The following is a 24,749-nucleotide window of genomic DNA, read 5'->3' as shown; positions in this document are numbered from 1 at the left end:
ATAAAAACAATAATGTAATTAAAATGTAAATCATCATTATCTTGTACTAATTGTTTACAAAAAGTAATTAATAAATTGTTAAACTAAAATGTACCTCTTCCTAAGTTCTGATTATACGAAATTTGTAACCATGTATTGCAGTAAGCAATCCTCCATGAAACTCATCCAGTATGTATAACCATTAACTGTATTAGTTTTTATGCACTTCTTTTAAAAATACATTGAGAAACACTGTTTGTTAGATTATACATATAGACGGTGATGGAGTCTACCAAACTGAACGCTGTTCTAGTGATAGTGGAGAGTAGTTGTCACATTAGTTATGAAGGCAAAAAGTTATGCTTTTCTCCATTGCAATGGGATTTTATAAGACAAAAATAAGTGGACGTACTTATAAAAATCCATGCAAATAACTGAGTTATACTTCCAAGAGTTGAGTAAAGCTTAAAACCTTTTCTTAGTTGTAAGATTGTCATTTGAAGTTTTATCTCAGTGTGATGTACATTACCAGTTGTTGAAGTAAAACCACCTCTAGCTTTTCTAAGTTTATTTTCGGTATTGATTAGGATATTTTGGTTAATTCACAAGTTTACAAATGCTCATTTATTTCCTTTGGCCTTTCCAAGGTATGCTCTGTTGCGACATTTATCTGTTTGGTAAATGTTGTTTAGGTATTATTCTTATTAAGATTGATGTGAAGCTGCTCTTCTTCTTTCTTCTTCTCCTGCTTTTAGAGTCTGTATTAAGTTGTAAATCTGTTGACAAAGTACCACATGTAAACAAGTAGCTTAGGGTGCAATAAGTACTTACGATTATAGAATTGTATAATTTGATCATTGATGTAGGTAGCTTGTCAAACAGTGCACTAAATATCAATAGTCACTCAACATAACGAAGCTTTATTCTGCTGATATTCTTCTTACTGACATTTTTCCTTCCAATAATGATTACAAGCAAATACAGCACACATTATACAACATATTTTGCATAATTTGTAAACATACAGTCAACAAGGAGCAAATGCATTGGAAGGATTACCATGATGGTGCATTCTGGATATTGTTCAGAACGACAATGTCAGACCCATTTCAGTAGCCATACCGCCACATGCGTTCCTTCCAGACCTTGAGATATTGTTACATGTTGTGCAGAAGCGATGCTGAGTTCAGAAGCGATGCTGATTTCCTCTCTGGTGGAGCACAAGAACACATCTGTAGTAAACTGCTCTCCCACTGCCATTAAGTTGATTGATTAAAATGAAGCTTATTACAGTATAAAGGCACAATAAAAGGTTTGGAAAACTGCCATGCAGAAATATAAAATGACAAACAGTTTAGCAACATGTGTTATATTTTTGTAGTCTCTTCATCTCAAAACTATATCATCTTGACAATTTTATCAACTAAAATGTTAGACCCATTGTAAGTACTCATAAAAATCATTGGCATAGCCATTCCTTAACTATCTCATAGTACCCATATAACTTTAAGTTTTCATAATTTCTTTACTCTTTTGCACTGTCAGACACCCCCCTCAACTGAACTTTCCTCTTACAAGATAGAAACACAGAAATGAATTTGACACACTTTCTCTGTAATACTCGCTTGTTGTTCGAACCTACCACTAACAAATGTATGTGGGGTCTCCAACTGTGATATAAATTTTGTGACTGAGGCATTAAAACCAATTTTATTTTTGAAAAAGATATTATTATGTCAAAACAATTTTTTGACGAAAACTATGGAAGAATTCGATGCTGGTCATGAATTCAAAGGACAGTGAATACTCGTTGAAATACTACTGGTAAATTAAGGTAACATCAAGCTGCTCTTCGAAAAAAGAGATAAGATAAGGATGAAATAGATTTTACAGTTTGTACTTTTTGATGTAATCGGTTTTTAAAAGTTTCAAATACTGCTGCATTCCAGAAATCTATAAGACAATTAGAGGGAAGGTTTCACTTGATTTAGGTTACAAAACATCCAGTAGAAGAAAGGAAACCAATCCGGTATGATTTGTAAGATCAGTTTCAAAAGAAATAGGTTCTAAAATATTTGAAACGGATTTGGCAATGAAATCTATTAGCGGCTTTTTAAAATCTGAACTGTAATCTAAAATAAGTAAACGATTAAAAAGTTTTAAGGACGACATAAAATAGCAAATAAAAGTACAGTCTTTTTGGATAGCAAACTAAACGATATTAACAGCAAAATCAGTCTTATTGTTAAAGAGCATCATCAGAAAGTTTAGTTGTTAATGACAATATATGGTAAAGGCGCTGACCAGAGTAGTAGTAAAATTTGAGGTTCACATTGAAAAAAACGACAATGTTTCAAACAGATGGAGTGCAGGAAATTTCTGATGAGTAACTTTGGTAAAGATGCTCTCAGAGGATGACAAGTTCTATTTGACTGTCTTCTTTCTCGTATAAAAATTATTCTGTAGACATATAAATGGCTTATGATGGATAATTAATGTCACAATGTCAGGAAAAATTTTTCTGTAATGGTATTTGCTGAAGCTGAAAATTTTCTTGGATATGGTAGGTAAAAGTATTGGTTATTATTTATGTCAATAACTTTTTGAATTTGAAATAACATTTACTACATTTTGAATTTGTACTCTGTTTGAATTTCATGAAATTTATATGAACAAAAGTTGTTTGAACCTACAGTCTATGCTTTTTGCAAACATAATCTACATGTCGTCCAGCTAATTCAAAAAAAGATGTGGAGTATTGTATTGTTGCTGTGTTGAAATAGTTAAATGAATACAAATTAATGCAGTCCTTGTTTGGAAAATTTGGAAGAGAAATTTGGTTTTCCCAAGATGGGAACTCAGACTACAAGTATTTTATGGTTTTGTTGTGATTATAGTCAGCTGTTATAGTAATATGAAGGAATCAGAAGTATTAGTAAAAAATACTGATGGGAAATGGAAATGTTATATTTTTTGCAAACTCTGTCAACTTTATTTCTGTTTTTGTATCTTATAAGAGGAAACATCAGTGAGAAAGATGTTTGACAGTCCAAAAGAGTAAACAAATTATGAAAACTAAATGTTACATGAATACTATGAGATGATTAAAGAATGCCTGTATTGATGATTTTCATGAGTTATTTCCAATGCGTCTGATATATTTGTGGTGTGTCAATTTTAGTTGACAACACTGTCAAGATAACATAATTTTGAGATGAGATATTACTAGGATAATCCATGTAAAGTCTCGAATATAATGTTGTGGCCTGTTACAAAAATACAACACCTGATGATAAACTTCGAATCTATCTGACCAATTAAATGCACAATTTAACATAAATAAATGTATGGTACCATTCAGTACTAAACAAACAGGAATACTGTTGATTTATATCAGAAATACTTCATGGTGACAATATGGTTGAAATGATTAGAGTGAACTTGACAATTAAAAGTTATATATCTACTGTGAGATCACTTAAAATCTTGTTTTCATCGAATAGTGAGATTATTTTGGGGTTTTATCACTATTGCTTTGTAAAAAATGGTTCAAATGGCTCTGAGCACTACGGACTTAACATCTGAGGTCATCAGTCCCCTAGAACTTAGAACTGCTTAAACCTAACTAACCTAAGGACATCACACACATCCATGCCTGAGGCAGGACTCGAACCGGCGACTGTAGCAGTCGCGTGGTTCCAGACTGAAGCACCTAGAACCGCTCGGCCACTGCGGCTGGTTATTGCTTTGTACATTATGTTGACTTTGTATAGACTAGAGGATGAAGTCAATTTGTCTTTAAATGCACAGCTATTTGTGAGCATCTATTTAACTAAATACTTTGTACTATGCATAATATTCAAAAATTTTGCTATGTTTTTGAGACTAATTCATTTATTTTGCTTTGTCACAAAATGCTAAGTAAAGATACTATCCACCTTTTGGAAAGGAAAGTAAAAGGGATTATACTCACATTGTTGCAGATTTGAAAAAAATATTCTTGACTTGTCTTACAGGTCAGCAGACAAGTTTACAGAATTCTGAATCATACTTTTCCCTGTAATCCATTGCTCCACTTGTCTACATGTATAAATGTGTCCTTATGAGAAAAATTTCATTCTAATATTTTTTGTGTATATAAGTCAATCTGAAAATTTCACCATTTAACCTAGTGATGTGACACTAGCTTTGGTGCCGGTAGCAGCTAATTTGTTTGGGTTTTGTGAAGTATCCTTTGCCAATATTCTGCTATGTTAGTCATTGAAGGCTTCATGCATTGACTGCTCTCTCTCCCTATCTATAGCTGTATCAGTTTTTTACAAGTTTCTTTAAAGTGACTGTTTGCCGTGGAGGATCTCTCACAACATAAATTGTTCTGCTTGGTACCTACCTATCTGTGCATGGTCAACTATTCTTATAATCTTGAGCCATAGATCGTCGATATGTTCTTGTTCTGAGCTCAAGTTTCAAGCCCATTGCGATATGACACTACCCCTTCTCAATCTAGTTTGCTGAACATGCTACTAGATCTATTATATTTCCATCATGAATGGGGATCTCACTATCTGTTGTAGGTAGTTTTCAGAGAAGGAATGTAGTAACATTTCACAAGTTACTTCTCTCACCAACCACGATAATTAGTCCAATTGAATGGTGGATAACTAAATTCCTCTCCAATTATTTTAGTATGATTAGGGATTTAATGTAAAAGAGAACTGAGGTTTTCTCTAAAGGTCTCGGTTACATGAGAAGATGACTCTGCAAATACACCATATTTATTTCCCATTTCCTTATGCTTTCGGTATGGACTTAGATTTTAACCAGATATCTCGCTACTGTCAACGTTAGGTTTTTAACCAGGTTCCTGTGATGAGTATTATGTGAGATTCAGTGCTTTCCAATAGTGTATCAAACAGTGGTACTTTGTTGTGAATGCTTTGGCAATTAACTGTTAGGCTTTTAATACTGTCACTAGTGTGAAGCTCTTCTGTGGATCTTACAATGATACTTAAAGATTTCCTATAGCTATCGTTATTTGGACTGAATGGGAAGTCCCCTAATGTAAGAACCCTACATGTATACCATACATGGTCAACTACTTCATTCGAACCTGTATGTCAAGAGCACAAATCCTTTAGAAAAACAAAGGCGTGCAGGGTTTTGCCAGCAGTCAGGTCACACGCCATAAAACTGTAAGACTGCGGCAAATACCAATGGAGATACGACCATACTGAAGCCGAATATCCACTGTTTCCTCTTCCTGAGTTGCAGTGATGATGTGAAGAACTGTGCAACAATGTAAACAGTCTTTTGTTCACGTTATAATAAGAACCACCACAAATCTATTTGGATTAGCGATGAAAACTCTGTCTCTAAAATATCTCTGAGTAATTCTATAGTACTTTGATCGGTAATACGCGCACAGTGACTTCAAGCTTGACATACCATATGTATGAACTACAGGCAAGAATAACGTCATATACTGTGCTTTGGATGGTGGTAGTCAATCCAATTTAATCAAAAATTTCTTGGATGACGTTCTGAAATAAGAAACGATAGTCAGTGAGCCACTGACAGTACATGTCTTCAACATTTCTTGTGTAACATCGGGTTCATGGCGCATAGTAGAAGTAGAAGCATATATAACAATGAATAAACCTCTCATACCGCCTTCAAGAGCACACATTCCTTCTTGCAACATCCAACAGTTCCTCAGTATTTGGAAGTACAGAGAAAGACGCGAGAATTCCAATTACCTGACCCTAGACATTACATTACATTAAATCATGAATACGATATTTCGTAATGATATGGAACAGACCCTATCTGCCTGTCTAATTACACATAACAGCTAAGAATGTTGTGCCAGAATATATTTCTCTATAGCATGCTTTAGAACCTTCCAAGTTTTGTTAGATTTCCAGCAACAATCACTTATGAATACCCATAAGCTACTGAACAGTGAGTTCCATCACTCTGTCTGAAGACATCTTCTGTAGTTTCTAGAACATAGAGACCATGGGAATAACCACAAGACAAGATCTTCCTAAGAGTCAAGGAGATTCTGCACTATTGGAAGAATTACATATATCCTACCCTATTGAAGGTCAGTGACGAATCGTTCACATTCTACTAGTGCAAACAACCTTCATATGTAACTATACTCATAACTTAATTTATTCCTTTGTATCGATTAAAAACAATGATATCTTGAAGACTATATACGAGGCACAGATTTTAGAATACATGAGAATGGGACATGTAGCAGCAGTCGTTTTACTTGCCACATCACGTATTGAGAAAGGACAGATCAGGGACTGTTAAATGGCGAATAGAATTCGACATATCATCACTTGAAGAAAATGTCCACTTACTGTACTATGTACTTCATTTTGACAGCCATTTCCAAACTCAAGCATTGACCATACTAATGAGCTTACATCTACAATTCTTCTCTGTCATCACGGATTTTATTTCTGATTTTCTGCAGACGACCCTAATAGGACTGCTATGCTGACTCTGGCTCACCTAGTACTTAAATGAAGCATGTGATATTGCTGGTATCCCAATCCGAATGAGAGAATTTTGCAAGAGATAGTATAGGTTACCGACTTGTCAGGGGCAATGACGTTATCAATGACTTTTAATACATAACAGCATCAAGATGGTGTGAAATTTAAAACTTAAAAATGGAAGATAGCAGGAAATTTAAAAATTAAATATGGTGAATGGTAAGAGAGTTAACAATTACAATGGTGATGGTGAGGAATTTTTAAACGAAACAGCCAATCGAAGTCCTTAAAATTTGCATTAAAACGAGATAGCCAATGACAGAGAAGTATTTTTTTGCTGAAGTCCCCACCAAATGCCAAATTATTCACGTTAAGTTTCTATGGGCAATATGTTCAAGAGTATTCGATTGATTTGTCACTAGCATCCAAACATTCTGAATTTTATGCACCAAGTTAAAAGCTATTTTCCTTAAAAATTATGTAGAAACTGCTACTTTCAGTATTTCCATAGGTAAAAGTATTTCACAGGCATTAAAATGAAACAATCAGTCAGAATGCGCTCTTCTTGCTCATGTTCAAAAGTATCTGAATGGACTGAATTGTTTTGGCGCCATTTTTGCATTTAGTCATCCATAAAATTATGTTAAGGGTATAAATAGCAACATTTTAGACTGTGTTTAAAGTTATCCCAAAACTGTAATTTTTTGTTTTACAGCATATTCAAAAGTATTTTTCCAAAAAAATACATAATGGTCTATCCTTCAGATTTTAACTGTGTTGAAAAGTATCCAAATGCTCTGAAATCTTTATTTCACCAGTTTCAAGGGAGTTTTATCGAAAAAGTTGCATAAAGGTTGCTGTATGCAGTATTTCTGGCTATGCTCTAACATACACGAAAACTTCTTACACCATGTTCAAAAATATTTTTCCAAAAGAAGTTATGTAAAGTGTGTAACATATTTCCACAACTCCAAGTCTCAATACTATACATGTTTAGTACCCAAGTCACGACAGTTAAAAACATGTAATAATGTAAGTAATATAACTACAGGGACTCAAATGCACTTGATTTTGATCCCTCATGACAGCTTAGGTGTGGCTCAGTACAACATGCATGACACTTCAAATCCATCTAGCCTAGTTGCTATTCTCAGCAAAAATTCTGCCTCACCAGTAAATTTCATCACTCTCGAAACAAGCAATCACAGCCCAGTATTTTATCAGCCATTAAAACGAAACAGTCAATCCTTATCTTTGTCCTCTGGACCTCCCACTTGTCAATGTATATATTTGAATCTATTTACCACATTTGATCCAATGGACACTAAAACTAAATATTTCAATACCTAAAACATCTATGTTTTGGGTATCAAAATACAGGACATTACTACTGACATAATTTACAGGTTAAGGTGCGCGTGTCAAGGAGCAGTGGAACCCAAATTAAATACTTGAGCAACCGAACAGTCCAAATCATTATTCTATAATCGTAAAAATTACATATTAGCTTAAAAAAAAGGACCATACAATGTAATAACGATGTTATCACATCGAAAATGTATTTTAAAAATGCTTAAAGAAATTGATAGTACTAATGTAACTTGCTTGATTTCCAGGTCTAAATCGACTGCAGATATTAGCTAAGTTACACAATATTATTCTACATCTAAAATTTGTGAACTACTGGTGCAACTCATAGTATTTCCAATTCATATTGTTTTCAGTAATAAGTAAGCATACACATAATTCTTATGTCACTGTTATTACCAAGTCTAAAGTTTCTCTGTTATTGTTCCATAAAACATATTTTGGCTAAAATAGTCTGTCAGCTGTTGGAAGAATGTAATTATTTGCAACTTTCACTTAATGCCTAGTCTATCTATAAACCTCTGATTATGAACAAAAACTGTGCCTCAGCACCAAAATAAAATTGGTCATATTATTTATCAAAGCACATAAAAATGTCGAGTACAGAATGCAAGTGGCACTATTATCATAATGTAATTGTTCTATAACATTTTAAAAAATACAAATCGTTCACATATCAACACTAATGATGTAATGTACAGGCTAAGCTGCAGGTGTCAATGGACATAGTTAAATGGCTACAAAGTCTTTCGCGACGTATTTCTTGAATAAAAGTCTCTCAGTGTACATGCCACATCAGTCCAGGATAAAACTCCAAGCTTTCGACCACTACCTCCATAGTCGTCGTCGGGGCTAAAACTGACTGTCGTAAAATAGCGAGGCTCCCACTGTTATATGCAAAGGATGGCTTCTGCTTAACAAGCATAAGATTTTATTTCAAGAAACGAGAGTTATAGCCCACGCATCGAATTAATTACTGGGACTCTGTGACCCGGGAAGCAGTCGAAATTAGACTTAGCGATAATAACTTTAACAGAGACAACGGCTATGCACTTAGCAACACCTGGAAGAGTGCACTGGATAAAGAAAAATCGCAGAGGAAAACTTCCCGCACTTTACCTCCTGATTCAAGGGATGGCGCTGCAAGCAACACAGGACAGAAACTACATCTATGGAAGTAGAGGGCGCCACTTCACTACGCGCCATATCGCTGTTGCTATGACGTATTCCAGCCAATCAGAAGCCATCCTTTGCATATAAAAGTGGGAGCCTCGCCATTTTACTACAGTCAGTTTTAGCCCTGACGACGACCATGGAGGTAGTGGTCGAAAGCTTGGAGTTTTATCCTGAATTGACACAGCATATACACCGAGAGACTTTTATTCAACATAGTTAAATCATTATACAGTAGCACACTTTAAAGAAACCAAATATTGTTTGTATGGTATGTACAAAAAATATGTGAAGGTTTGTTGTGTAACATTAAGAAACAAACAAAATGGTTCAAATGGCTCTGAGCACTACGGGACTTAACTTCTGAGGTCATCAGTCCCCTAGAACGTAGAACTACTTAAACGTAACTAACCTAAGGACATCACACACATCCATGCTCGAGGCAGGATTCGAACCTGCGACCGTACTGGTCACACGGTTCCAGACTAGAACCGCATGGCCACCCCAGCTGGCTAGAAACAAACATGTGACTACTGGTGACCTAACGTACAGTTCAAGTGCACTAGTCAACAAAAACAGTTCGTTAACTGTACCAAAATTTGTCCGTAATGTTTGTCAAATCACACATGTCTTCTGTTTTGTTACTACCAATCTAATAAGTTAAATTGCATTTGTTGAGGAGTTATTTATACTGTTACACGGTGGAAACTTCGTGACATTTTGATGCACTAGCATACTGTGTGGGAGTAATACATACATGTACAGGCTTACTATGCTTTGAACTAACCTTTTTCAAGTACTTTTAAAGTCATCCAAACATTACAGTGACTCCATGCTGGGTTACTAACTTTTTTTTACAGTACAAAAGTCTGTCACTTTCTGTCAATAATGCTGACTACACTTTCACACAACAGAGACTATTGACACTTTACCCCTACCTCATACATAGTCATTTTACAGCAAAATTGTAACAATTTGTCTTGTACAATACCATGATATACCTGAATGTTACCAAAAGGGCAGCATACATCGCATGTTGCAGCATTCTTGAAACAAATTGCCTGATATATTGCCATGTGCCAACAATATTATCAGCCCCCCCCCCCAAAATTCTATAAGTCCCTCCAGATTCTTGAGAGTCCTGCACTCTGCCTCACCTTCCATATACGCCTCCTGTCCCCCACATGGATCCTCTATGATCTCATTCCTTTCCCCCATCTGCCCGTGTTTCTCGAACATATCCACATACTCTAAACCTCCTGCCGCCTAGATCCCCCTCACCCCCTGGTTGCTCCTCTCCTCTCCCATCCCCGCCCCTTGGCACGCCTTTGCTGTTGTGTCCCCCCTACCCTCCATCTCTACACCCTTCATCTCCTTTTCCAAGGTGGCTTCCATCAACTCCCCCTCCCAGATGACGCCCTCTCACCCTCCATTTATCCCTCCCATCAACTCTGATCCTCACCCCCCTCCTTTCCTCTGTCCTTTCCCTGGGCTTCCTCTTTCCGCCCTTCCATTCTGTGTTTTCTCCCCACCTCACCTCTCCCTACCTCCCTTCTCCCCCCCCCCCGAGTCCTTTTCTGTTCCCCTCCTCTGCCTTCCCCACTCCCTGTCGCGTCTGCTCAGCACCCCCTGCCCCTCTTATGGGTCCTCATCCTCCATTGGCTCCTTTCCCCCCTCCCCCCGTCGCTTTTCCTCTCCTTCCCCCTTTTTTATTTTCCCATTATCTGTCCAGTTTCTCCCCACCTGCTCTCGGCTGTGGTATGTCATATTTGCCAAGTGTTCCAGTGAATGTTCAGTGTTCTTTCATCTTTCCAAGTGTTGCGAACAGAAACCATGCTGTCGCTGGGTGTGAATTTTATCTTTTGGGAACAGAAACCTGACTGTCGCCGTGTTTTTTAATTGTCTATTATTTTACCTGTCTGCTTCAAATGTATTTTAGTAGCATGATCATCCCTTTGTTCTTTGTTTTAAGTTCCACGATTTTTTCGCCATGTTCCCATTTAAGTCTCCGATTTTATCGCCTGTGTTTATTATATATTATCTTCACCTTTTTCAAACAAAGTCTGTAGGCTGAAGAGCGGCATACTATACTCCTGTCAGCCTGGCACCGTCGGGGGGAATCGAAATTCAATAAAGAAAAAAAAAATATTATAACAAACTGTCAAATACATCACTATGCTTCAGCAAAATTGTAACAAAGTGCCCCATACATCGCCATATTACACCAAAATTGTAACAGATTACCAAATACTGAGATCTCAAACGTATTATGACAATGTATGTCCCATTAAATGACGATGGGGCTCACCTACTGGGTCCCAAATAGTAAACTAACACCAAAAGCCGACAGTGCGTATGTGTCGTGCTGTGTTGGAATAATATGAATAAAATTTGGTAACTTGCCTCCAGTGATACACTTGTAACTGTTCACAATCTATGTACTGGTGTTGTTGCTGTTGTTGTGGTCTTCAGTCCTGAGACTGGTTTGATGCAGCTCTCCATGCTACTCTATCCTGTGCAAGCTTCTTCATCTCCCAGTACCTACTGCAGCATACGTCCTTCTGAATGTGCTTAGTGTACTCATCTCTTGGTCTCCTTCTACGATTTTTACCCTCCACGTTGCTCTCCAGTACTAAATTTGTGATCCCTTGATGCCCCAGAACATGTCCTACCAACCGATCCCTTCTTCTAGTCAAGTTGTGCCACAAACTCCTCTTCTCCCTAGTTCTATTCAATACCTCCTCATTAGTTATGTGATCTACCAATCTAATCTTCAGCATTCTTCTGTAGCACCACATTTCAAAAGCTTCTATTCTCTTCTTGTCTAAACTATTTATCGTCCACATTTCACTTTCATACATAGCTACACTCCATACAAATACTTTCAGAAACGAATTCCTAACAGTTAAATCAATACTCGGTGTTAACAAATTTCTCTTCTTCAGAAATGCTTTCCTTGCCATTGCCAGTCTACATCTGATATCCTCCCTACTTCGGCCATCATCAGTTATTTTGCTCCCCAAATAGCAAACCTCCTTTACTAATTCCATTATCCTTGTTTTGCTTTTGTTGATTTCATCTTATACCCTCCTTTCAAGACACTGTCCATTCCGTTCAACTGCTCTTCCAAGTCCTTTACTGTTTCGTACTGGTATGCCTCTAAAATAGTTCAATACAGTGGTCAGAACACTTGTACTTTCCCACAAAGTAATATTAAATTCACAGATGTATTAGCTCTTCAGTACTTACTGACCACGCAGTGCTTACAGTTAATGTGCAGTGCTGACTTTAATACCAGTTCATATACTGTGTATATTACTGTCTGAAATAATTGTGTAAGCGATGAATGATGACATGGGTCAATAGTGAGTAAGTACTTATCCTATGTTACTCCTTGTTAGTAAACAATTTATTTATGTACATGAATCCAACTGGCATATACTCAGAGAAAGACCCAGATATCGTTAACGAGTTGCTTGTTCTTCTTCATATTTTTTAAAATTAAATCTATGATTTCATTCAATGTAGACTCAAGAACAAAGACAAATAATCCCTTTTTGTTATAGATGTCACACCTTTACTGTATCCTTTTGTTGTAACTTAAATAAATTTATCAAATGGCTTCAGTCTTCCTGTGAAACAGTGCTGAGAGATTAAAATATCTTGGTGTTTTAGTTACATGTAAATACCTTGTGTAAGATGAGCTAGCAATATTATTATATACTAGCTTGTGAATTGAGTCTTACCAATGCTTAGTTTCATTACAATATTGTAGATGTGTGGATCCTTTCCTTCTCTAATATTCTGTTTAACATGCAAAAAGTAACAGTAATTAATATACAGTTGATTTAAAGCTCAGTTGGCCCTCTGTTACATTACTGACCAGTATGGATAACATAATTAATTTTGGTTGCTACCTATGAAAGATTCCGTCTTCCATATAACTACAGTTAAAATGCCGAAATATTAGGCAAACCCAGTGATAAGAAATACAGTTTACCAAAATATACCTACAAGCTTGATGCTTTATTTCTTTTGTCATATCAGTTATGTTAATTCCTAGCAAAATCAAGTTAACTGACAAGTTAGAACATGGAATATTAATCTCCTTCTGAGTGTTTATCAGTTACAAACAACATGTTTCCTTTACTGCTTTTAATATTTTGAGAATTACCATCAGCTATACCTATTGCTTAAAATAATAGATAGTTCTTCTTTTTACTTCTGTAAAAAATATGCAAATGATCATTATCATGTAGATAGATACAGCACACTTAAATTGTATCTTTGAACTGTTATTTTCTAATGCTGTAACAGAGAATTACTAATTTCTTTATACTCTCTCTTACATATCTTTCAAACTATTACTTCCATTTTCCCTCTTTCTTTGGGTCTCAAGATTAATTAGCGGAAAATTCTGTTTACTTTAAATGAGAAAATGGGAACTGACTTTTAATTTTCCACTAATCGAATATTTATTTGATCTCTATAATCATAATGGCAGCCTTTTGTTGGCTGTAAACAAGTAGATTCCCAAAACCAACAATGATAATAAGTAATAAAAATCATTTAGTGCCACTACCACTTTAGCATCTGAAGTTCCATAATCAGTTCAAAATTCTACCTATTCAGGTATTGACAGACACATTAAACTAACGTTTCCTTGATGAATAGTCAATTGCCACAATGATGCTGTAAGTGTAGGATAAGCTCGCTTGGATGGTTCCTTTAGGATACAATTTTTAACAATTCAGGAAAATATCTTAGAAAATCTTCATGCAGCACATGCTGTATCACCAAATTAAATTCCATTTTAAAACCCCTTGCTCAAGTTAAACGAAATTCCTGCAGTTGAATCAATTCCTTTCTCAACAGAGAGTAGTAAACCAATACGCAATGCAAATGCATCAGCTATCAATTACCTTAGAGGGCGCTGGACCAGACCACTAGCCTAAAGATATGGAACAAATTAGCTCACAATTGGTCACAAAAAATCCTCAGTCCAAAATAACAATAATAATTGCTTGGTCTAGACACAGCTCTACCAACACAATACTCAATAATCCAGTAATTCATATATGCCCACTCACCATACCATCATTTTACGAGTTATACCTATATTAACAATGCTGTCATGCATGTAAAACGAATTCTGAGCAAGTTAATATGAATCTGCTATATATTTTCACAAGCAGGTAATTCAAGTTGCTAGTAGTCACTTTTTATATAGTTGACTTACCACACATGCAAGGTAGCTCCCAACAGTGTCTGGACTCCCATACATATGTGGTCAGTGGTTACTCTGACCTGTGAGTTCCTAAAGCTCAACTGCAACTGGCCATACGACCCACATTAGTCCTTTGTGAAACCATTAAAGCAAATAAATATAGAGCGCCACCATCAGTCTTGACTATTAGTATATTTTTTACGATGGTCACCAGTTCATCATCTAGTGGCCAAATTCTTTAAAGTTTTTGCTGCTCGAAATGCCATTTGGCTGAAGGAAACTGATCTGTGATTTTGCAGAGGTTCTCATTCATTTTGATCTGTAACACATATTTGAACAACAACATGTAGGTACACATTTACAATGGCACACAATATACTCACTTTTTTTATGATGATGAACATCCTGATTTGTGATTTCCTCTGCTGCAGCTCTACATGACAAAACAACGTATCATCCAGTAACGATTATGGTCATACACTGCCTCTAAAGTATCAATAGATTTGCTACAAAATCAGAAAAGCAAGATTCTAACACAGAACAGTAATTAAACAAATAACTTTTTTCATACACATCAGTCTTTCTGGTTATGCCAGCTCCATACCATAGTTTTACTCTGTAGTGACAGAGACAGCAAGTAATACCCTGTGAACCAAATGCATTCTATCTGAAACCTTTGTGTTTACTACAACAGTGGTTCTTATTATATGATATATGACATTACATTGGTATGTCTTCTTCGAAAAGATGGCGGAACACTGAATTTAGTGGCACAACGATTGATGAATGTAGATGATCTGAAGATGGCAATCTCAATTGCACAAACTAATAGCTAAATGTGTAGCTATTGCGATCTTGGCAAAGGAAACTGTTCTAGTAAGAAGATTACATTTTTCAAATTCAGAAATCGCTCTCCTGCTGACGTTGTCAGGTAACCACTTACAGATTTATTGAGGTGAATTACCTTTCAAGAGAAAGTTCGTTGGATGCATTTGCCAACATCTGAGGAGGCGGAATTTCCATTCAACTGTATAACTGCAGGGCCTAAAGTGGTAGTGGCGTCTAGGTTTGTAGTTTTCACTTTTTATTATTCACAGTCATTGTCGGCTTGGGAAATTATTTTGTTGACACTTGTTTATGGGCAGCGGGAAATGGTGGTGAATATAATAACAATAAAATAAACATTACACTAGTGAAAAATTAAATGTCATCTCCCAACCTCTCATTTGAAGTTAATAAAATTTACACCTAATTAATCTTGAGGCTCAAAGAAAGAAAGAAAAAGGAAATAATATTTTGAAAACTGTGTAAAGGGGATGTATAATGACATTAGGAAATCTGTTAGCTGCATTGCAAGGTGACAGTCCGAAGATACAGTTTACTTTCTCTTGGAGTTAGCAAAACTTGTATGCCAAATAAAAACATCAAGCTCGTATGCATATTTTAGTAAGCTGTAAGTAAAAGGACATTTACTATGACCATGTTTGAAAATTATTTAGCATTTAGCCGTAATTAGATTGGAGACACACTTTTTCATAAGTAGTAACGAAATTTTATTATATTATCCATATCAGTCAGTGACATAGTAGGGGTACAACTGCACTTTAAAGAAAAAATTTTTGCATGTTAATCAGAATATTATATAAGGAAAGGTTCTGCTCTTCAGTGATATTGTAATGGAACTAAGCATTAGTAAGGCTTGAATTACAAGTTAATAAATAATAATGTTGCTAGCTCACCAAGTGATAGATATTTATGTGTTATTAAAACACTAATATATTAATTTAGCAGCATTGTTTTACAACAAAACTGAAGCCATTTCATAATTTTATTTAAGTGTTAATACATGGATGCAATATATGTGTGAAACTTCCTGGCAGGGAAGGGTGTGAAAATATGTGTCAAAAAGGGATGTATAACTTTTTGTACTTGGGTCTGCAAGGAATGAGATTATAAATTTAATTTTAAAAATCAAACGCCTTTATGCAACCTCTTAACAATAAATGGGTCTTTGTCTATGTATATGTCAATCAAATGTGCATGTACATATATAATTAATTGTGTACTGGAAAAGAGTAATAGAGGTCTGATACATACTTATCTTTTACATATGTCATCAATGACTGTTTAGAAATTATTCCAGACAGTAATATATGCAGAACACATACTTGTATTAAAGTTAATCCCATACATTTCTGGAGTTTGAATTTTAAATTTTCGTTTAAGGACATTCTGTGAAGGCATGGTCATTTATTAAAATAGTGAGCTTTTCTCCAAACAACTATTTTGTGAAGTGTCTAAGATAAATGCGTACAAGAGGGTGTAATAGCCTTCCTCACTTACAAAATAATTATAAATGATTCAGCCAATTATTTTTGTAAGAAATTAAAAACATCAGTACCAATGTATAAGGAAGTAGGGACAATAGCATATAACTTATCTCATATGGTAGTTTAGGCATTGTGGTAAGGTTTGTCCAGTTTACTGCCAGTCACAAGCAGTGGTGGCCTTTTGGAGCAAGCAGATTCATAAGATGTTGCACATGCCTGAACCTTTACAGCAGCATCGCAATATGAGCAAGACTACAGTCTGATGAGGCATAACCATAAAGACTGATGAGTATTAAAAAACTTATTTTTCCAATTACTGTGCTATGTTAGAATCTTAGCTGTGTGATATTTATAGTAGATTTAAAAATACTTTAGAGGTGTGAATGGACATAGTCATTATTGGATAGTATTAATTTTGGTGGTTAGTTTTACATGTAGATATGCGACAGGGGAAATCGCTAATGTTGAATAATATATATATATATATATATATATATACCAAAATGAATGAAGACTTACAGGCTTTTGTGGCTCAAATAATAGTCGGACAGGAGGAAATAGAAAAACACAATGAGGAGGAAATACAGAGCTTAGTAAGAATTAAAACATGAATTTAAAAGAGGAACTGAAGAATTGAAGCAATCACTTACCATAGGGCGGAGGCAGCAAGAAAGGATACATGGAACTGAGTCAAAAATATTAGAAAATTAACAATATGATAATAGAAGTAGAAAGGTCACTTTGTAAACTGTTGACAATCTCTCATTAAATAGACAAAGGAGCAGAAATAAAAGAAGAGGAACATTTAAGTGAAGACAATAATGGAAGTACAGGAACTGATTGAAAAAATTATGTTACAGAGAAGTATTCAGAGTCATGTAGTTTGACCAACAAAGAAAAATGTAATTTAAAACAGTTATTAATAATTAATGATCTAGTATTCAGTGAGAAACCAGGAGTAATGGAGGGATATGCATGTAAGCTATAGATAAATGAACATGTACCACTTTTCAAGTCACCCTATTCTATTGCATTAAGTATACAAGAAACAGTTGGGGGTAAAATAAATGAGGGATTGGAGAGCTGTGAGTCTGATAAACAAACAGGAGAGGAATTTTTATTTATGAGTATTAAGCAGTTGAGAAACTCTGGGATAAGGAAAGCATTCGACTTTTTATTTGGAGACAAAAAGAGAGAGACACTATTATGACATCAGAAGAACAAGAAAGAGAAAAGGAGAATTAGCAAAAGGAAAAGGCTGGAGTAAGGTTTGGTTAAAAACGAACAAAAAGACAGGAGGTGAAAGAACTTAAGGTAAGGAGGTCATGGGATTACAAGAAATATTAAGTTTTATTGTGGTTCTGTAGGTGTTGAGTGCATTTACTGAAGCCACGACTCACAAGGGACAGCAAGATTTCTATTCCAGTTGAGTAAGTTGTCTTATAATTGTTAAAAAGATTAACATAATTTGTGCTTATGAACATAGTGGAAGTTCATTAAAGTTATGGTATAAAAAGAGTGAGATGATGGTTTTAATGATAGTATATGGCTTTAATTACAGGCATTAGAAAGAGTATCTACTTCATAGGGTAATTTGAAAGTATTTTGGGTTGAAAATGAATCTGAATTCCATAGCTACTATTCAGGGCCCAGTGTAATGGTGACATCCATCTTTAGTCTGTCTCTATATGCAATGTATCAATATAAGTGCCTGATGCATGGTAAAGTGTGTAGATACAATGCTTTAAGAATCTGAAGAATCACCTGACATAAGGAATTAATCACCTGTGAGTGATAGTCGGTTGACGAAGTTAGTCAGAATTAAAAATCTTACTGGAAACTGGAAGTGTCTCAACTAATCTCAGCAAAATGAAAGACATTGGGCTAATCTTCTAATTTTGTTAGTTAGAATTGTTTGTGACCTCTGAACCTGTTGAAAAGGTTTTTTCGTAATTCTGTACGAAGTGTGCTTTGAAAAAATGTGGAATAATGAACATGAAAAAAGTTTGTCTGTTGGAGTAGGGTTTGACATATGATTTCTTTCAGAAAAAGAGAAAAGTTATTTAATTTACAATTATCTTCCAAATTTCAATGCAAAATATCTGTTTAAATGGAGACTCTCTAACCAGAAGTGCAAAGTAAAATAAATATTGTATGTAGTTGCAGGATTCCTTAGCATATTCCAGTGATGAAATTTTCTCAGATAATCAGCCGAGTGGTAGCGTTGTCTGTCTTGTCAGAATGTTTCAATGAGTTTCGTACTTATCACCTTCAAGCAAAGTGTCAGTGTGCATCATGACACTTTGCTTGAGAGTGATGGGCAGGAACATAAGACAACTCCACCACTCAAGTAATCACCCAAGAAGATTCATCATCAAAATAAATATTGTATAAATTAATTTTAATTTCCAATATTTCACAATAATTTAAGATGAGGGGGTGGGTCTGTGATAGGTCAAAATATTTGATGGTATTTGGTGTTGTGGTAGTACTATTATCTTAAACTGTTGGCTCAGCTCCTGAGTGTACATTTTCATTAAAAAAAGATGTTTATCACAATTATAAATGTTTTCATATACTTTGTTGCCCAAATACATTTTAGAGATGAAAATGAAATAGCTCCTCTGAAAATACGCGTATCAGTTGTCTACAGTCCTTCAGCATCTTGAGTAGTAAAGATGTTAAAGCATGAGGAAACTGGTCGCTCAAAAATATACAAGGTGTGAAAACTGATGGTGGCGCTCTATATTTTTAATGTTTCCAAAAAAAATTAGTGTGGGTCTTATGGACAGTTGCAGCTGAGCTTTAGGTACACCTCGGGCCAGAGTAGCTACTGACTACATATGCCTGGAAGTCTAGACATAGTTGGGAGCTAGCTTGCAAGGTTTTTAAATAAACTATGTAAAGAGGGACTACCAGAAGATTTTGTAGCTCTTCAAGTACTCTATTTTATGGTAGGTTCATATTATCTTCGTTAGAATGATAGCATTGCTAATTTTAAGAGATCTTGCGACGGGATGGTATAGTGAGTGGGCATACATTAATTATTGAATTACTGCAGCATTGTGTCAGTAGAGCTGTATCTTGACCAAGCAATTATAATGGTTATTTTGGTGTGAGGATTTCTTGTGACCAGCCTGTAGGGCCCATTTTTTCCACAACTTGTGGCTAGTGGTCCAGTTCAGCACACTCTAAGGAAGTGGAGTGACTGCTGTATTTGCATTGGGGATTGACTCGATGATCTGGTTGAGCACTGTATTGACTCAGTTGCAGGATATTTTATTTAAGAGGCATCATAGTTTAAAACGGAATTTCACTTGGTCATACAGCATATTTTGCCTGAAGACCATCCCCTGAATTTTTTTAGGAATTTTATTTTAAAGGATCCATCAATGTCAGCTTTGTGCAAAATTATCCTACCTTATGGAAAAATCAATGGGAATAATGAAACTTCCTGGCAGATTAAAACTTTGTGCCAGACCAAGACTCGAACTCAGGACCTTTGCCTTTCGCGGGCAAGTGCTCTTGGTAGAGCACTTGCCCACGAAAGGCAAAGGTCCCGAGTTCAAGTCTCGGTCCGGCACACAGTTTTAATGTGCCAGGAAGTTTCATATCAGCGTTCACTCCGCTGCAGAGTGAAAATCTCATTCTGGAAACATCCCCTAGGTTGTGGCTAAGCCATGTCTCCGCAATATCCTTTCTTTCAGGAGTGCTAGTTTTGCAAGGTTCGCAGAAGAGCTTCTGTAAAGTTTGGAAGGTAGGAGACGAGGGACTGGCAGAAGTAGAGCTGTGAGGACGGGGCGTGAGTTGTGCTTGGGTAGCTCAGTTGGTAGAGCACTTGCCCGCGAAAGGCAACGGTCCCGAGTTCGAGTCTCTGTCTGGTAGACAGTTTTAATCTTCCGGGCAGTTTCACATCAGCGCTCACTCCGCTGCAGAGTGAAAATCTCATTCTGGAATGGGAATAATGTGTCAATACCTACATAGGTAGAACTGTCAACATGGCCCAAAGTGGTGTTGGCACCAAATTTTTTGTTCGGGTTTTTTAGTATCTACTATCGTTGTTGGTTTGGGGATTTAGCTTTGCTGATTCTCATTCAAAGTCAACAAAAAACCGCTGTAAAGGTAATAAAGACCAAATTAATTTTTGATTAGTGAAAAGTTAAAAGTAAGCTTCCGATTTCTCATTTGAAATAAGTAGAATTTTTCCCTGATTAATCTCTTGTCCCAAAGTAAGAAGGAAGACGAATATAGTATTTAGAAACATATGTGAGAGAGACCATAAAAGTATTGGTAATTCTCTGTTACTGCATTAGTGGGTACAGTCCAAAGATACAATGTAAATGTTTTATGTCCATCTAAACGATAATGATAATTTTTATATTATTTGATGCACTGAAATAAAAAGAGGAACTAATAAATTTGTATAGGCAATAGGTATTTGATGGTAATTTTCGTATTATGAAAAGCAGGAAAGAAGAACAATAGTTTGTACCTGATAAATATTTAGGAGGAGAGTAATATTAAATCTCTGATTTGACAGTTAACTTGATTGTGCTAGGAGTTAGCACAAGAATATTTGCTATGGTCAGGTTTGAACAATTATTCGACATTTTAACTGTAATTAGATGGGAGACTAATCATTCATGAGTAGTAACGAAAATTAATTATGTTTTATTTATAAGTTAACAGTATAGTAGAGGTGCAACTGTGCCATAAAGAACCATACTTCAATTACTGTTCCTTTTTGCATGTTTATCAAATATTAGATAAAGAAAGGAGCCACACTTCAGTGATATTGTAGTGGAACTAATCAATAGTAATACTCGAATTACAAGTTAACAAACAATAATATTGCTATCTTATCGTAGGCTAGGTATTTTCATGTTATTAAAACACTAAGATATGTTAATTCCTTAACACTGTTTTACAGGAATACTGAAGTCATTTGAGAATATTATTTACGTTGCAAGAAAAGGATACATTACAAGTGTGACCATATGCATCAAAAAGGGATGTATTGGTCTTCATACGGCAATCTGCATAGAATGAAATTTTAGGAGTAATGAAGGTCAACTGCATAGTCACTTTTTATATATATCATCGCTGATAGCTTACAAAATGATTCAAGATTATACTATACACAGTATGTGTATTGATATTAAAGTCAACATTGTGCATAGATTCTCACTGTCATTTGGTCAGCAAGTATTGAAACGCTAGTACATCTGCAAACTTTGTATTACTTTGTGAGAAAGTATACAGAGTTCTGACCACTGTAGTGATTAATTTTAGGGACATGGCAGTTCACAGATTGCAAACTGTTTCTGAGATATCACTGGAGGCTGATTATGTGTACAAATTTTATTCATATTATTCCAATACTGTACAGCTTATATGCACTGTCAGCTTCTGGTGTTAGTTTACTATTTGGGATACAGTAGCTGAATCCCAGTGTCAGTTAATCGCACATCTACTGTCTTCATGCATACAAGATACCAATATTTGGCAATTTGTTACAGTTTTGACGTGACATGGTGATGTATGGGGCAATTTGTCACACTTTTGCTGTAACATGGTAATATGTGTCACAGTTTCTTTCAATATTGTTGTAACGTGGCAATATAATGGGCAATTTGTTACTTGTTTGCTGCACATGGGATGCTTGGGACTCATTTGGTACCACTTAGCCTTATCACAGCACTGTACAGGGTAATTCGTTTCAGTTTCACTGTCAAACAACTGTGTATGGGACAGGGGCAAATTGTCATGTGGTCTGCACTGTGTGACAACATAAATTACCATTCTTAGCAGATGGCGACAGAGTTTTGTACTGCAAGATAAAATCAATAACATAACATAGAGTCACTATAATTTTTGGGTGGCTTTGAAAAGTAGGCTAAGGTCATGCTCCAGTCATCCAACATTGATTGAAATTAAGCTTGACGAGCAGCTCAGACAGGCAGGTACTAGAGATGTTAAAATATAACAAGATTCTCATAACAGTACAGTGAAATATAATGTTAGTATGTCACAAGATTATTGTGAAAGCACAGTGAGAAATAATGTTAGTATATTGCATCAGAATATAAGGCCATTAAAAAACAAAATAGATGAGCGTCTTGTTTGTTTAGAAGATTTAGAAACTGATTGTGGAATAGATGTAAAGTGCTTGTCTGACTGTCATATAGTAACAGGAGTGGAAATGGTATATGTAGGTGAATATAAGCTTTCAGTACTTGCAAGTAGAGACACTATGCAGAGAGGAGGAGTTGCCATATATAAGAGGCATTCAAAAAGAAACGAGCAGGAGGCATAATTACATAAACCAGTACCTTTATATAGAGATATTGACACTGGCCGTTGAGACATTTGTGTTTCAACAGCTAGGGTCAATACTTCTAACATATAGGTATTGGTTCGTGTAATTATTCCTCTGGCTCGTTTCTTTTTGACTGCTCCTTATCCTAATATCTGTCATAGTGTGAAACATTTCGAAACAAAAAATTTTGTGTAGAGCAACTTATAGAACCATGTGCATGTGGGCTTAAACTAAATAATGGCACTTTGTTAGCTGTAGCCATGTATAGGTCCCCATTCGGAAATTTGCAACTATTTTTGAAAAACTTGGATCCTTTGTTGTGCTGTATGTCAGACAGAGGGAAGAAAATTATTGTTTGTGGGGATTTCAATGCAGATTTTCTGAAAGAGTGTGAGTCTGATAGAAACCTTGGTTATTTCAGTTTGATATCAGTTATTGATTTTCCTGCTCGGGTGGTACAGGAAAGCAGCACACTGATAGATCATGTTTTAATAGACCAAGATGAATTTAATCAAATAAAAACTTTTCCCATTAAGAATGGCCTGTCCGATCATGATGCTAGTTACAGTATATGACACAGCTCCATACAGTAATGCAAAAAATTCCTCCAACAAAAGTTAGACTGGGATGAGGTGTGTAGTGAACCTGATGATAATTTAAACTTCACCCTACTTAGTGATAGCTTTGAAAGTATATTTAAAAACAACTTCCCTAAGAGAAGAATGAAATATAATTGTATGAAACCTATGTAAAAACCCATGGATTACTCAAGGGTTAAAAGTGTCTTGTAAACAGAAAATGAAGTGTGTCTTATAGCTAGGAAGGGTTGTTGTGGTCTTCACTCCAGAGCCTGGTTTGTTGCAGCTCTCCATGCTACTCTATCCTGTGTAAGCTTCTTCATCTCCAAGTACTTACTGCAACCTACATCCTTCTGATCTGTTTAGTGGATTCATCTCTTGGTCTCCCTCAACGATTTTTACTCTCCACACTGCCCTCCAATACTAAATAGGTGATCCCTTGATGCCTCAGAATATGCCCTACCAACCGATCCCTTCTTCTAGCCTCTCTAATTCTATTCTGTACCTCTCATTAGTTATGTGATCTGCTCATCAAATCTTCAGCATTCTTCTGTAGCATCACATTTCGAAAGCTTCTATTCTCCTCTTGTCTAAACTATTTATCGTCCACGTTTCACGTCCATACATGGCTACACTCCATACAAATACTTTCAGAAACGACTTCCTGACACTTAAATCTATACTCGATGTTAACAAACTTCTCTTCTTCAGAAACGCTTTCGTTGCCATTGCCAGTCTATATTTTATACCCTCTCTACTTCGACCATCATCAGTTATTTTGCACCCGAAAAAGCAAAACTCATTTACTATTTTAAGACTGTCATTTCCTAATCTAATTCCCGCAGCATCACCCGATTTAATTCAACTACATTCCATTATCCTCGTTTTGCTTATGTTGTTGTTCATCTTGTATCCTCCTTCCAAGACACTGTCCACTCCGTTCAGCTGCTCTTCCAGGTCCTTTGCTGTCTCTGGCAGAATTACAATGTCATCGGCGAACATCAAAGTTTTTATTTCTTCTCTATGGATTCTAATTCCTACTCCAAATTTTTCTTTTGTTTCCTTTACTGCTTGCTCAATATACAGATTGAGTAACATTGAGGAGAGGCTACAACCCTGTCTCACACCCTTCCCAACCACTGCTTCCCTTTCATGCCCCTCGACTCTTATAACTGCCATCTGGTTTCTGTGCAAATGGCAAATAGCCTTTCGGTCCCTGTATTTTACCCTTGCCACCTTCAGAATTTGAAAGAGAATATTCCA

The 24,749-nt window shown here is 35.9% G+C and overlaps 1 protein-coding gene across 1 annotated transcript in view; it reads right to left on the bottom strand.

The window, feature by feature from the left end:
- Window positions 1-872: 872 nt before the first annotated feature.
- The window catches only part of LOC126412439 (uncharacterized), a 91,219-nt gene continuing 67,342 nt past the window's right edge, over window positions 873-24,749 (bottom strand). The window contains exon 4 of the mRNA XM_050082037.1: window positions 873-1,189. Coding sequence (XP_049937994.1) covers window positions 1,166-1,189 — 24 coding nt within the window. The 3' untranslated portion in view covers window positions 873-1,165. The remainder of the gene's footprint in view (window positions 1,190-24,749) is intronic.

The sequence above is a fragment of the Schistocerca serialis genome, chromosome 7 (genome assembly GCF_023864345.2).
Source record: "Schistocerca serialis cubense isolate TAMUIC-IGC-003099 chromosome 7, iqSchSeri2.2, whole genome shotgun sequence".
Lineage (NCBI taxonomy): Eukaryota > Metazoa > Arthropoda > Insecta > Orthoptera > Acrididae > Schistocerca > Schistocerca serialis.
Note: the sequence above shows the minus strand (reverse complement) of the source record. Positions and strands in the feature narration are given on the sequence as shown.